Here is a 14859-nt window from a genome sequence, read left to right on the forward strand (position 1 = left end):
TGGTTGATTTTCTCCTAAGAATTCCTTTGGAGAGAAATGGACATTAGCTACAGTAACCAGAGACAGAACAAGACCTCAGATACATGACTCTTGTAACAGGAACTAATTGATTTTCTGTAATTTGGCCTGTCTGGCCACATTGTATTTCATACAGAGTGAAAATTACCATTTCTGTGCTTGCCATTTCTTGACAATTGAAAATGAGTTACAGTATTTTCTGAAAGAAGAAAGAGTAAACACAACATTTGATTAAATGGCAGCATAGAATTCCAACCCAAAACACATACTCAATGTTATTTTTCGAGTTCATGGACAACTTCTATTAACTTACACAGTGAGAACCACAGTTCATCTGATCCACTGCACAATAAAACCAATGCAAAAGGATATTATCACTTTGAAATAAGTGATACCTTATATCTCTGTTGGCTAAAGAGAACACAAAGGCATAAGGATAAGCCTAGTAGAAGTTTCTAGAAAGAGTTAATAAACAATGTAGGCCAGTTGCAAAATATTCTTGATCTTCCTTGGAGAAGTAACCAGAATTGCTATAAGAGGAATGGTTATATAGCAGCTAATTTCCTCTAGTCATAGATTCCAAGAAAAGGGCCTCAGGTACCTAAAATGATGGCTGGTCTAGGGTGGGGGTCCCCAACCCCTGGACTATCGACCAATACTTGTTCGTGGCCTGTTAGGAACTGGGTCACACAGCAGGAGGTGAGCGGCAGGCGAGTAAGAGAAGCTTCATCTGTATTTACAGCCACTCCTCATCACTCACATTTCCACCTGAGCTGTGCCTCCTGTCAGACCAGCAGCGGCATTACATTCTCATAGGAGCACAAACCCTACTGTGAACTGCACGAGCAAGGGATCTAGGTTGCATGCTCCTTATGAGAATCTAATGCCTAATGATCTGTCACCATCTCCCATCACCCCTAGATGGGATTGTCTAGCTATAGAAAAACAAGCTCAGGGCTTCCACTGATTCTACATTATGGTGAGTTGTATGATTATTTCATTACATATTACAATGTAATAATAATAATAGAAATAAAGTGGACAATAAATGTAATGCACTTGAATCATCCCAAAACCATTATTCCACCCCCCCCCCAAGTCCTTAGAAAAATTGTCTTCCATGAAACTGGTCCCTGGTGCCAAAAAGGTTGGGGACCACTGGCCTAAAGAACTAAGCAAGGCAAATGTTTTCTTTCCTAAACTCAAGATTTTTCATTTTGACATTTGCTGAAGACACTAAATTCTAAGAGACTGTGAAATGTCAAACTGCCCTCATAAACGATGAGAACATTTCATGAGATTCTGTATTTCAGTGCAATAAGTAGAAGATAATGCATTTATTTAATAAATTCATGTAAAATGTTAAAATTCATCATTCTCTGAAGTACTACAAAATGTTTCCCAAAGACATCATACCAGCATGCTACAGCAGGCGAAAGAAAGATAACAGCTATAGGGAATGAACACAAACAGAATATTGGGCTAGAAAACCTCCTCTTTGCTAGAGAGGCATTTTACATATTCTTACTTTCTTTTGTCTTTTGAAAAACACAATACCCAGTCCCATTCTTAACATCATTTGTCTTCATTCTTACCATACGTGAGGGGATGAAAATGCCTTTTAGCAGCCAAGCTGATGTAAGTGTGGAATTCACACCAACTGAAATCACTGCTAGGCCAAGTCATCAAAATCGTATTGTTAAATTAGAATCTAGACTCAGACTCCAAAGAGACATGAATAATGTGTGTGCTGGTCTTTCCCTAATTAGTATTCATGAATCCTTGGGAATTTTCTCTCTCTCTCTCTCTCTCTCTCTCTCTCTCTCTCTGCCCATTTATCTCAGCGGTTGTTTCATCTGATTGTTGCTTGATTTTAATTCAATCTGGCACTTCTTCATGGAGCACTAAATTTCTTCTCAACGGCTATACATTAAACTGTGGTGAGCCCTGAAGGCTCTGCCACCAACATGAGTTCAGCCTTTATTGCTTTGTGCAGTCCATCCATTCTTGGTTCAAGGGTGGCCTAGATACAGAAATACCAGTTCAGATACGCACAGGTGATGACACCAATTACCTGGCAGGATGTGTAAGATAAGCTCTTCAGTTCTCTTCTGTACCACGCTGATGGACTCCGATACATCTTCCCTTCAATTAGCAAGTAGGAGTTCATTCACTGAAAGGTCTCATCAAAGTCCACGTGTCTTGGTGGTGGAGTTCTTTAACGCCATACTTTTCAACATCTTTAGGCTTAAAATCAGGAGAACCATCTGACATACAAAAACATCATCTGTTCTGAAACCTAAAAGTTCCTATTATTGGAGCTCCTGAATTAAGATACTGCTTAGAAGTGTATGTGTGGTGATGTGTGTGTGTGCATGTGTGTGTGTAGTGTAGTGTGTACAAGCTCTCTAACTTTGAAGGCCACATATCCAATTCCAAAACACAAAAGAGAGAACTTCTTAGTACATAGAGGGATATGACCACATGCAAAAGCATAGTTTATAGAAACATGGAGCTTAACGTGTTCTACCACCCATTACTTACAACTCAGGAGTATCTTCTTTCAAGTACATCATGAAGCAAAGGATGTATGGAAGTGAAGCTTCTTTTTCATACATCATTCTTGTTGGCTCTGAAGGAGTAGACAGATTTCTAGAAATTTCTAGAAAACACCTGGGAAAGTGCAAACCATCCAAACCATTCCCTGAGATTAGATAGGAGAAGGGAGACCATAGAGAGCTTCTAGTTTATAGTCCAGGCATAATAGCGACAATGTGTTGGCCTCATCTTCTCCATATGGCCCTTCATCTCTACAAGAACATTGAACAGGGTGTTCTATTTCCTTGCACTGGAAAGGAAAAAGGAGTTATAGATTTCTTTGCTGTAAAACAATCTTTTAGAGAAAGCAATTGTTCCCTCTGTATCAGTATTTTATCAGAATCAAGACTTTAATGGTAAAATAAAAGGAAATGAATCCTGTTTTCCCAATTGCTTGGCACGCGTGTATTCCCAGTCTTTCTTTTTTCCCCTAATGACACCTAACTGGATTTTAAAATGTATTTTTTCTATGAAGGAACTTCGTGTTTTCAGAATGCTTTCTCAAAAACAGGAGCTCTTCTAGTTGCAACATAAATGATGCTATTAATTTCTGTTATATGTACATCATCTTATGTGGGTTTTATTGTTGTTACCGCTGTGGTTTCTTTCTCTTTTTTTAAGATAATATATACTGACCTAGCCATCTTCCATCTCTACCCATGTGGCATAAAGTTTCAAGACAGCAGGCTGAGTTCCATAGCCATAGAACACACAGAAACTCACAGCCAAGACAGGGATCAAGCTCACAACTGTGCTAAGAAATACTAAGATAACCATCTGCTTCCAGCTCTGTTAGACTGCAAGGGGCATTTTGTTTATTAGCCTGCTAAATGCTTTTAAAGCATTGCCTTTGTTTCCACAGGACAAAAGTAGTTAATCAAAGACTACAGTAGTTAATGCAATTTTAACTGGAAAGCTGTATACAAATAGATTTGGAGATACAGTGCCAGGATAGTGGAAACTGTCTCTTTTTCATTTTACTTGCAATTTTAATGTTTCTTTCAAAACTATGCATTTCTTTTAAAAAATGGAAACTAGAACCACCTGTGTTATCCTCACATTGTACCCACCTTACAGAAGAAACTATCTATCCTAGGATGTTGGGTTTTCATATTATTTCCCCCATCGTGAACTAGTGAAAGGGAATGATTACAATTAAGTACAACTTAGATTTGAGATAAAAAATAATCTGTGTTCAGAAATCAATGTGTTTTTATTCATAGTTTTGAGTCAAATACAGAGGTGAGCCAGTTCATTCCAACTCTGACATTCAAAGACCCACTGAAGAGCACTAAACAAAACCAAGCATGTTATTTTAGACACATCTAACTATTGCCGTTTGTAAGTAACGACTCGAAATTCTGCTCTGCTTTACATAGCTTTTTAAAAACCTGTTCTAAATCTATTTGTACTGTGTATCAATTTTATGGATAAAATAAGAGCCGAGAGGCTCTCCCTAAGAAAAATGTTGTTTTTGCTAGAAACTCTGCCCAGCTACCTTCTGAGTTCCTTGAAAATGAAAATCTGTGTGTCTCCCAGATGACAGCCACCTTGTTGGTGCAACCAAAATAGCTCTCGCAGCTAGAGAGCTGTCTGTCAGTAATAGTTCTGACAGATATCAGATTTGGCATGTAGCAGGAAGGCTAGAAATGGTCCCACAGAAGGCGGTTTGGTGGGAGTATGACCAGCTAAGGAGCAAGGCAGGGGGAGCTCTCAGAAAACAGTGCTCCTGTTTTCACAAGGAAAACTACAGGTATTTCGGGAAACGACAAATAATCTCGAGGGAGAGGAGAGCCAAAGAGATGGTTTTTGACAAGTCTCTATTTCCACGATTAGTTCTACAGGATTTTTGAAAGGGCAGTGATTAGATAGAGATAAGATGCAGGAAACTGGCCGGTTTCCATTTGTGAAAGGAAGCAAATACACTTACATGCGTAGGATTTTTATCTCCCTCTAGTGGTGGGGTGGGGCCTTTGAGGCGACAGCCTATTACTGCATAACACTGCTTCATAAACAAAGATGAGCTTCCCTTACAGCGCGTTTTACCCATAAGATTAGAATTTTCATTAAATGTGTTGCTCTCCCTTATGGTGGTTTTCAAAACATTCCCAGTCTTCCATGTGATGGAGTGAATTGCCTTCTAAGATGCCGATTACCAGCGATGAGGTAGCAAGTGTCTCCCTCTCTTTTTAGCTAGAGATACAAGGTTCCATTCTCCTCTGTTGTTCTAACAAAACTGAAGCCATTTTGTGCTCAGAGGCAACTCCCCTGACCCCAGTCTGGGCCAGAAAAACCTGAGGAGCTAAATAAGAAAGAGAAAACTAGCTTACCTAGAGTAAAGGTGGAAAACATGGAAACTCAGAGGGAAAGACTCTAGTAAAGGGTCTAGAGAATCATCTGAACCTTAAAGTGCAACAATTAGAGAGAAATTTTGGAACAAGTCTCTACCACTCCCTTCTAGTCCCTGTCATTTTTGTCATTTTCATCCTTGGTCAAATGACCGATACTTCTGGTGTAGCAATTTAGATTAGTGGATGAAAAAGTAGAAAAGATAGAAAAAATAAATGAGGACAATTTTAACAAGAGTAACTAAAGTTTCCTTCTTCCATATGGATATGCAATTTAAGAGTATTAAAGAAAAAGATCAAAGGTTACAGCCATTTAATCAATGGATTATTGATCAATAACTGAAAACCTATCAATGTGAAGTATACAAAATACGCAGCTTTTCCCCTTGCCCTGCTCTATACTCAGAATTAGGCAACACTGGCCGGGCACGGTGGCTCAAGCCTGTAATCCCAGCACTTTGGGAGGCCGAGACGGGCGGATCACGAGGTCAGGAGATTGAGACCATCCGGGCTAACCTGGTGAAACCCCGTCTCTACTAAAAAAATACAAAAATTAGCCGGGCGAGATGGCCTGTAGTCCCAGCTACTCGGGAGGCTGAGGCAGGAGAATGGCGTAAACCCGAGAGGCGGAGCTTGCAGTGAACTGAGATCCGGCCACTGCACTCCAGCCTGGGCGAGAAAGCGAGACTCCTTCTCAAAAAAAAAAAAAAAAAAGAATTAGGCATCGCTGATGTCTACGTGATTCCTCCTCTTGAATGTCTCCAAGGCAACCAAACTCATATGTTTTCTTTGCAAACCTGTTCCTTTTCTGGTTTCCTTATCTCGGTGGATAACCTCATCAGCCAGTCATGCAAGCCAGAAATCCAGGAGTTACTTGTTCCTCCTAGCCTTCCACCATCATATCCAATCCATCAGAGTCCTTCAATTTTACTTCCCACATCTGTCTCAAATAGATCCATTTCTCTTTGCCTCTGCCACCATCCTAATTCATCATCTCTCCCCTAAACAATTACTGCTCCAAAGGGCATCCACTCCACCCTTTGTCAAATGTATTCTCCACACTGCCCTACTTTATTCAACAAATATTTTTGAGGAACCTACTTTGCACTGGTGAGTAAGACAGACAAGTTATTTGTGGAAATAGAAGATAAACATCAGGTAGTCAAAAGCACTACGAGGACAATCAAAGTAGGATGATGAAATAGAGAGTGGCTAAATGACTACTGTAGACTGTGTTCAAATACAAAAAATCGGTGGCAGTTTTAACAAGGGGTATTAGTTTTGACGCAGGAAAATGAAGGAAGTCTGCTGGGACGATGGTATCTGCTCCTAGCATACAAGGAGTGTGTTTCTGATACTGGCCAATAATAAAAAGGAGGTTAAAATGTACATGGACGTTCAATCTAGGGTTGTTTCTCTCTAAATACCTCTGCTTAAACATAGCACTTACTACCTATATGGAAGTATCTTATTTTTGTTAACTTCTGTATGTCTCCCTTTTTTAGAATGTAAGCTCCATTAACATGCGGGCCTTAACTGTCTTGATCTCTGCAATAACTACAGTGTCCAAGAACTGAGCCTGGCATTACGGTAGGCATGCAAATAAGTATTTGTTGCATTAACACACAAATTGCTGAGCGAAGTAGAAGAGTAGACATAGAATATGACGGAGTAGGTTTGCTCAGGCAGTCTTTGCTGAGATGTCAAAGTCATTTACTTCCCCAAGCAAGGTTAACTGGGTTACAAAATCCCGGCAACGCTTCTTGGCACCAAGCACCAAGTGCTCACACTCGAACTCATACACATGCTCAGAGCCACAAGCCTCTCCAACTCCCCGCTAGGAGGAGTCACACCTCCCCACCCTGAAACCCTCCCACCCTCTCCTCTATTTCTCTTTCCCTCCCCTCTCTGCCGGGTTCCGGCAGGCTTCGAATCACCACGCTCGCCGGGAGTAGTAGTCTTCCGGTCCGAGCCTACAGCGTTTTAAATACATTTCCAGAACTACGCTTCCCAGGAAGCCTCGCGGCACAGTGTGGCTGAGTCACCTGACCAAGACCATGTCGTTACAATGGCGGCGCCCATGCTACGCTGGGTCGGCCGTGGAAGACGTTGGACTTTCGCCCGGGTTGACGGCGGTTCTTGCCACCGAAGAGGGGCTCCGACTGGGTCCACATCCAACCGGATTAGGGGACAGAGCTCAGTGGCTCAGCAGCCCCTCTACACGACCCAGAAGCCGAGGAAAGGGTATTCTGTTTCATACCGTTTCTGCCCACCTAACTGTAAGGTGGAACTGCAGGACTGGGGAAAGGATGGCAATTACAGCCCAGCTTCTAGACGTTTTGGCTGACGGGAGGGCGTTGAGTTATAACCTGGAGCCCCGAAACCTAAATAAAAGTACAAAACAGGCCCTCTATCAGCTCTGCCCCCATGTATAAACCACTATTTTCAAATAGACGTAGTTGGGGAATTCGCGAGTGTAAAATAGCAAGTATTTTCTTGAAGGCTGCACAGACAGAAGAGTGGATTCGGTCATCTTACTAATAGCACTAGCAGTGGGGACGGTGACACGAGAAGCGGGATCATATTTAGCTGATTTTATTTAGCGCTAGTATGGGCCGGCAGTGTTCTAAAGGGAGAAAAGGAGCCTTTACCTACAAGCTCTGGGTAGTGGTGGGTTATTGTCATTAGTCAGAAAACACTAGCTAGCTGTGCAGACGTTTTATGTTGAATATGTGTGTCTAGACCTAGGAGGACGCAGCCAAAAGAAGAGATACTCCCTCGGGTTATATAGAGAGTTTTGCTTATTTGGCCAGATATCCCCTGAACAGCTGTTTATGCTTCATTATGTAAGAACTAAATAGTTTCTCTTTAAACACAGAAACATATGGCAAGTTTCTAATATTTTGTTTATTCTTTGAGACTTGTTGGCATTATTTTTACTTTCAGTTGGAGAAACAGAGGGAAATTGTCCAGAAAGAAGTATTCAGTTTTGTATTCTTTTCGTGAATTAGATTGTTTCCCTGTGAATGGGAAGAACATTTTTTCTCTCATGTAATGGAACTGCAAAAATACTTTGAATGATGCTTTACTGCATGCAGAATTTCTAATGAGTTCTTACTTTAATTCACCTCCCTTATGGGCTGTATTTCCAAACTTTAAAAAAAAGAACTTATTCTTACAGTACTTCAGATATAGACCTTTGTGTGTTGAAATGATTGAAACAAAACAAAATGATGTAAAATCTGTATATATATATATATATATACACATATATATATATATATACACACACACACACACATATACACACAAAATTGCTTGGGAGAAGAGCAGGATAGGAACATACATGGATTTCACAGGGAATAAGCACATTTATAAGGACCTGGAGAGGCCTATGTACAGACTCAACAGAGTAGGACTGGCCAGATAAGAGAGATTATTATAGCATCTAGTAGCTTCTTAGATTTCATAGCAAATAAGCATGAACAAACTAACCTGAAATTAGGTCTCAGGAATTGCAAGTGATTTGGGGGACCAAAAGTATGCCACATCAGATGGTTTAATGTGATGGGGTTTAGCAAAATTTTTTCAAGAGTATCAGTGGTGATTTATTATATCTGTGTCTCTCTGGTTATTATACTTGCAAGCCATTTTTGTGAAATGAATTCAAAACATGGTTGCAAATTTCCTTTTTAAATAAGAAATGTGGAACTATTTGTCATTATTTCTCTAGTAGTAGAATCTTACCATTTATGTTAATTCTAAATAATGTGAGAAAGATCAGCTTTCTTCATTTACTAAGTGATTACTTGATAAGGTACAGTTAATTTGTTAAATGCTGCTTTTCACTGAAGTCAGCCAAGCAGTTGTCACCTGATACCCATTTCTAAATTGTTTTAAGACACCAAATTGTTCCTTTCTCTATTGCCTTCATGTTTATATCATCAGCCTCCTGATGCCATGTTGTAAATGAATTTTAGTTTGCCAATCTCAGTGTAGGCGCTTATTCTGAATTGTTTTTTATTTAGTCACTGATAAAATATGACATTTTTAATGTGAGGATATAACATTGTAATACGTTTAAAACACATATAGGAAATTAACATTTGTGATTTAGACTTACAGAAATTCATTCATGGTGACAAAGATAATTACATCTTAACCATTATCTCTTTCTTCTTAGTGAACACAAATGGGCTGCTGTGGTAGGTTTGGAAATTCATGCCCAGATTTCCTCCAACTCTAAACTCTTCTCTGGATCTCAAGTTCGCTTTTCAGCACCTCCAAATTCTTTGGTTTCTTTTTTTGATGCATCTCTACCTGGAACTTTGCCGGTAAGATTTTTATTGAATCCTATTTTCATTAGAAAAATGTTTATTTTATATTGAACATGGAAAATTATTTTCTTATTTTAATAATAACACAACTCTTTGGAAATACTTCTTTAGGGAATTTTGGGTGAAGTGGGATGTATTAAATGTTTTCTAAAGACCCATCTCTGTGATGCTGTTTCTAAGTCTAAACATATTCATACACGTATTCATCACTTCACAAACATTTTAGCATGCCTACTAATACCAGATACTGTGCTATGAGCTGGGTCATAAAGATGAGCCTTGCCTTTAAGGAGTTCAAAAACTAGTAGGGGATATGTGTCTTATAAACAAATAGAGGACACTGTGATTCCTTCTTTGAAGGTAATATGCAGAGGATGGTTTTGAAACCCAGAGAACGGACAACTAATTCAGTAAATGAAAGGACTATTGTGAGAAATTGAGGTAGGGGTACCTTTGGTTATGGAAGTGTTACTAAAGAGGTGGTGGCCTGAGCTATTTGAGAAGCCCAGTAGAATTTAGGCAGATAAATGAGGGAGGAAGAGGAGTCAACTCAAAGGAAGCAGCATATATCACATGATTTTAGTGTAAGGCCAGTAATGATTGTGGTTGTTGCAAATTAAGAAACACTCAATAATGTAGAAAACAGCCATAATATGCAGTGAGTTAACTATTGTACTCACTTAACCACTCATTTTTACTTGATCCTATGGAATGACTGGGCCCAGTATACCCATCAACAAGACTTTTTGCATATATTTTTAGATAGTTGATTGGATTTTTAAGAAAAGTATGAAGGGAACAGTGTAAATGTTTTAGCCAATAAATACCATATGGTCTGTGCAGGACCTATAATATCAACTGTGTTTGGGGTTTCCTGCCATCTTTGGAGGTAATGTATATCCATGGTGGTGACAAAGGTGGGGAGGGGCAGACATTGTCATGGGTGAATTCCATGCTCTCAAACATTTAAATAAGAGTGGAAGCTGGTTGAGGCCGGGCATGGTGGCTCACACCTGTAATCCCAGCACTTTGGGAGGCCGAGGCGGGCGGATCACAAGGTAAGGAGATCGAGACCATCCTGGCTAACACGGTGAAACCCTATCTGTAGTAAAACTACAGAAAATTAGCGGGGCATGGTGGTGGGCTCCTGTGGTCCCAGCTACTCGGGAGGCTGAGCCAGGAGAATGATGTGAACCCAGGAGGCAGAGCTTGCAGTGAGCCGAGATCGCGCCACTGCACTCCAGCCTGGGCGACAGAGTGAGACTCTGTCTCAAAAAATAAACAAACAAACAAAAGACTGGAAGCTGGTTGAACTGAGCACTGGCAGGCTTGCAGAGGCAGAGGTGTACTTTTCTCAGTCACTGACCGAAGTGGAAGATTCTGGGCAGTGCCTCCAGTGTGCCTGCCTCACTCAGCTTTGGTTGTATTGGGGCAGTATCTTTGTCTTGGAACTTTTACTCGCATTTTCTGTCATGGAGGACTCCCATCCCTGCAGACCATATCAAAGAACACCTTTGATGTGCTGCTGGGTCCCTTTGGGAGAAGATAGATGTGGAGATGCGCCCTCTTTCTCTTTCTCTGACTTAGAGATCTATCTACAGAAAGATTTTTTGTTTGTTTGAGAAGGGTGTTTTTTTGGTTATAAATATATGACATATTTTTTGGGCAGAGATTCAGATATAGTAGAAATACAGTAATATTTAGACAAGTAAAATGGAAGGCAAGTTGTCATAACACCTCTACATTTTCCCTCCCAGATTCAAAGCATTTTTTTTCCCATGTGGTAGTTACTTATCAAGCGATTAGGCATAAGCTCTGAGTTGCTCCTAGGTTTCTCCAGCTGTGAGTGTGATGGCTATCAAGCCATACTTACTATAGTTCACTTTAGAAACAGATCCATTTGCAGATAAGCATGTTTTCTGTAAATAGACTCTCCAGTTGTACCTAAATTTGGTCAAAAATTAGACCAAATTAGAAAAATTCAAAATAATTAAAATGCCAACATTTTAATTGCTTTGTAAAACTTGTCATGCACCGAAAAAGAAGGTGCTTGTTCGCTGGTAAGCATATCAGTAACACAGTAAAGGTGTTTGAGACATTTGAGTGTTGAGAGCTTGGCTTACATTAATTAAATGGCAAACAAAGTCTGGAAATACAGTTTTGCATGAGCTAGGATTTGTTTTCCTCTTCAGAGCCTACAATGCTTATGGTTTAGGTAGCCTAAATAGGTTATTCTGTAGACAGAGCAGATCTACCTCTTGTTCAGAAATGTTTCTGCCTTTAAGGGACCTCATTTAGTACATGAGCAACATTATGCCTAAACTCCCAGAGTTAAGCATTGTCACTCAAAACGTTTCAAAATCTTTTTATTTACCTCTAAATAGATTTAAAATATACTAAAACCTTTAGACAGTTGTCCTTCCCTAAGCCCTATGGAGATGTATAAAGATGCTCTAATAGCCAGACTCTGCTTAGAACTCCATTTATAACAAACCAGTAATTTGAGAATATGTTTGTGCTTCTGAGGATTTTAGTAGAACATTATGTTACTGTTTTGATCAGGTAAACCAAAAGTATAAGTGTGATTCATGATGATGCTTGAAACTCTTTCTGCCCAGGGCTTATATTGCTCCCTTCTTTCCTGCTTCTTCCCTCTCCTCCACCTGGCTGATTGTGCCTTCTCACATGGCTGTGTTCTGCCACTTAGCCCTGAAATGTTGGTTTCCCATGCCCTCTTCTTTGGCTCTCAGTTCTTCTGCTACCTGTGTTCCCCTGAGTAATCTTTTTATCCTCAAATAAACCTCACCTCTCTCTTTTAGGCAAGAAACCTGTATCTATTGTGTCCTACTATATATTTCCATCTGAATGATTCATAAACATCTTAAATTCAGCAGTTACAGTATTAAGCCTGTTATCTTTTCTCCCCAAAGTTTCACTGCCTCCTGACGAAAAAATAAACCAAAAAGGGAAAATATATATACGAAGAAGCAAAAATCAGTGGGAAGAGGATAAGGTATTCAACTGATGGTTTTGGAATTGGTTAGCTATTTGGAGAAAAAATATCGCTCATTTCATACATCAAAACAAAGTTCATATATATATAATGTAAGTTAAATGTCAAATTAAATCCAAAAAAATCTAGGAGAATATTTGTTTGTCCGTGGGTTGGGGAGAAACTTTGTAGTCATAAAAGCAAGAGAAAACAGCTAATTAGGCAAAATTGATGGCAATTTGACTGCTTTATTCACCCAACATATATTTATTGACCTAGTAATTCTTTTAGGAATCTGTCCTTGGAAAATGAACATGTGGACAAAGACTTATATACAGAGATGTCTATAGCAGATCTATTTTTAAAGGTAGAAAATTGGAAGTAACCACAATTTCTCAGTGATGGGAGAATCATTGAATAAATTATAATACATCAGTATAGTGCAACATTATGAAGCCACTGATAATGTTTATAATAGACTTTTAGTGGCACAGGAAAATGCTAAAGATAAAAATTCTAGTGAGATGAATAGAATTTTCATGTAGATTACTTAATCTTCTTTGCATCAGTTTCTTATAAAATGGGAATAATTGACTCATTGGATTTGTGTGAGAATTAAATGAATCAGTACCTTTAAAACACTTAAGACAGTAATTGCATGTAATAAGTGTTCTTATTAATTAACAGATAATTAACAAGTAATAACAAGCAATTAATTAAAAAACTCTTAATAATAGGTAAGGTAAATCTTACCTACTAGTATACCCATAATGATTGGTGGCTTTTATCTTTACAAAGGCTCTCCTGACTTATTGTGCACAGTTATGTTGCCAGTGAAAGCAAAAGTAAATGCTATACATAACAATTGGTCACTTAACCTTGATTTCACTAGTTAAGTGATCTGCCAACAAAAACTAACCTGGGGTTCTCATCACCTCAGAGATGCATAGAGAATTAAGTAAATAATAAAAACCAATAAAAACTAGTATATTGGATAAAATTATTTCTGAATTATAAATAATTACTTTGATTGCAAAAAAGAAGGCTTATGAGCTTTTTTTCCATCTGTAATTATTTGGAGTGTTTCTTTGGTCCAGCATGGTATTGGCACTTGATTTAGTAAAAAATTAGGATTGTTACTTAAAACAGTTGTGATAATGTGTAGTCTTTCTGTAGACATTTCATTCTTCTCTGTCGGTTGTGTCTTCATTCACTCAGCTGGCATATATTGGATGCCTATGTTATGCTAGCCCTTGTGTAGTTCTGGTGACACAGTTTTGAATTTGGTAGAAGATAGATATGGGTGTTGCCCACATGGAACATGAACAAGCAAGCAGGCAGTTGCAGTACCTTCTACTAAACGTGTTAGTCATGGAGATACAAGGTACTTGAAGAGCACATAGGAAGAGTATTCAACACAGATACAAGGAATTGATGAAACTGGCCAAGTAAAAAGTGAATAGGATGTACAAAGACCAGAAGAAAAACAACCTGGCTTGCTCTAGAAACTGAAACATTTTCCATGTGTTGTAGCATAGAACTTGAATATGGGCATTGCAAGAGGTGAGGCTAGAGCAGAAAGCATAGCCTGTACCGTATAAGCCCTGATAAGGGGTGTGGATCCCATTTACAAAGAGATAAGAAGACATAAGGAGAGTACAGGGCCAGAAACTCCAAGGAAGTGAGTGTTTTGAGGAGGAGGGAGTACAAGAACGTTGGATGCTACTGAGAAGTCAAGTAAAGTAAAGACTAGGAAGTGCCCATTGGATTTATTAAGAAGGGTATCCTTTGCAAGAAGACTTTGAGTGGGGTGATGGAAACAGAAGGTAGGTGGCAGTGGATTGAGAAATGTCAGGGCATGGAGGAAGAAGAGAGTGTGGGCAAGTGTCTCAAAAAGTTTTACTATGAAGGACAACAGTGCAGCAAGTGAGAGGAGACATGGAATCAAGAGCAAACATTTATTGGTCATGTCTTTCTTAATACTGGAGAGACTTGGGAATGTTTAAATGCTGATGAGTTGCATAGTCTATGATAATGTACACTTAAAATGTGTTTAAGAGGATAGATCGCATGTTAAGTGTTCTTACTGCAGTAAAACAAAATTTTTAAAAAATGCTGATGAGAAGGAGCCAGTGAAGAAGGGGTAGTGAAAGACAGGAGAGGCTTTTGATTAATGTGGCCAACTGAACACACATGCATTTTAATCCATCCTCTCTGTAACCCAAAGAAACCCCACTGAAATGATAGTGAAAGAATGCAAATGTGATAAGCCTACAAAAGAATGGGAGAGGAGTCAAGAGTGTGTGAGAGAGAGAGGGTAGGTGGAGGAGGGCCTCACTTTGCAGAGCAGGATGCACTGTGCCCTAAGCGCCCGCAGGAAGAGACACTAGCGAGACCTGAGATGATGTGTCCTACACAACCTTAAAAACACTCAGGATGTGGGGGCGTCAAGTATTGTGGAAGGCTGACTGAGGTGAAAACAGAGGGGTTAGTCAGAGTCTGAGTACAGCGCAGTGAGATCTGAGCTTCTCTACCTGACCCTGGGCAGCTGCCCTACCCCCACCGG

The 14859-nt window shown here is 39.5% G+C and overlaps 1 protein-coding gene across 1 annotated transcript in view; it reads left to right on the plus strand.

Annotated features, from left to right (window-relative positions):
• Positions 1–6998: 6998 nt before the first annotated feature.
• Positions 6999–14859, plus strand: part of GATB (glutamyl-tRNA(Gln) amidotransferase, subunit B) — a 94368-nt gene continuing 86507 nt past the window's right edge. Inside the window, exons 1-2 of the mRNA XM_011956469.1 lie at positions 6999–7208; positions 9148–9298. Of these exons, the coding sequence (XP_011811859.1) occupies positions 7033–7208; positions 9148–9298 (327 nt within the window). The 5' untranslated portion in view covers positions 6999–7032. The remainder of the gene's footprint in view (positions 7209–9147; positions 9299–14859) is intronic.

The sequence above is a fragment of the Colobus angolensis genome, unplaced genomic scaffold (genome assembly GCF_000951035.1).
Source record: "Colobus angolensis palliatus isolate OR3802 unplaced genomic scaffold, Cang.pa_1.0 Scaffold111, whole genome shotgun sequence".
In the NCBI taxonomy this organism is placed as follows: Eukaryota; Metazoa; Chordata; class Mammalia; order Primates; family Cercopithecidae; genus Colobus; species Colobus angolensis.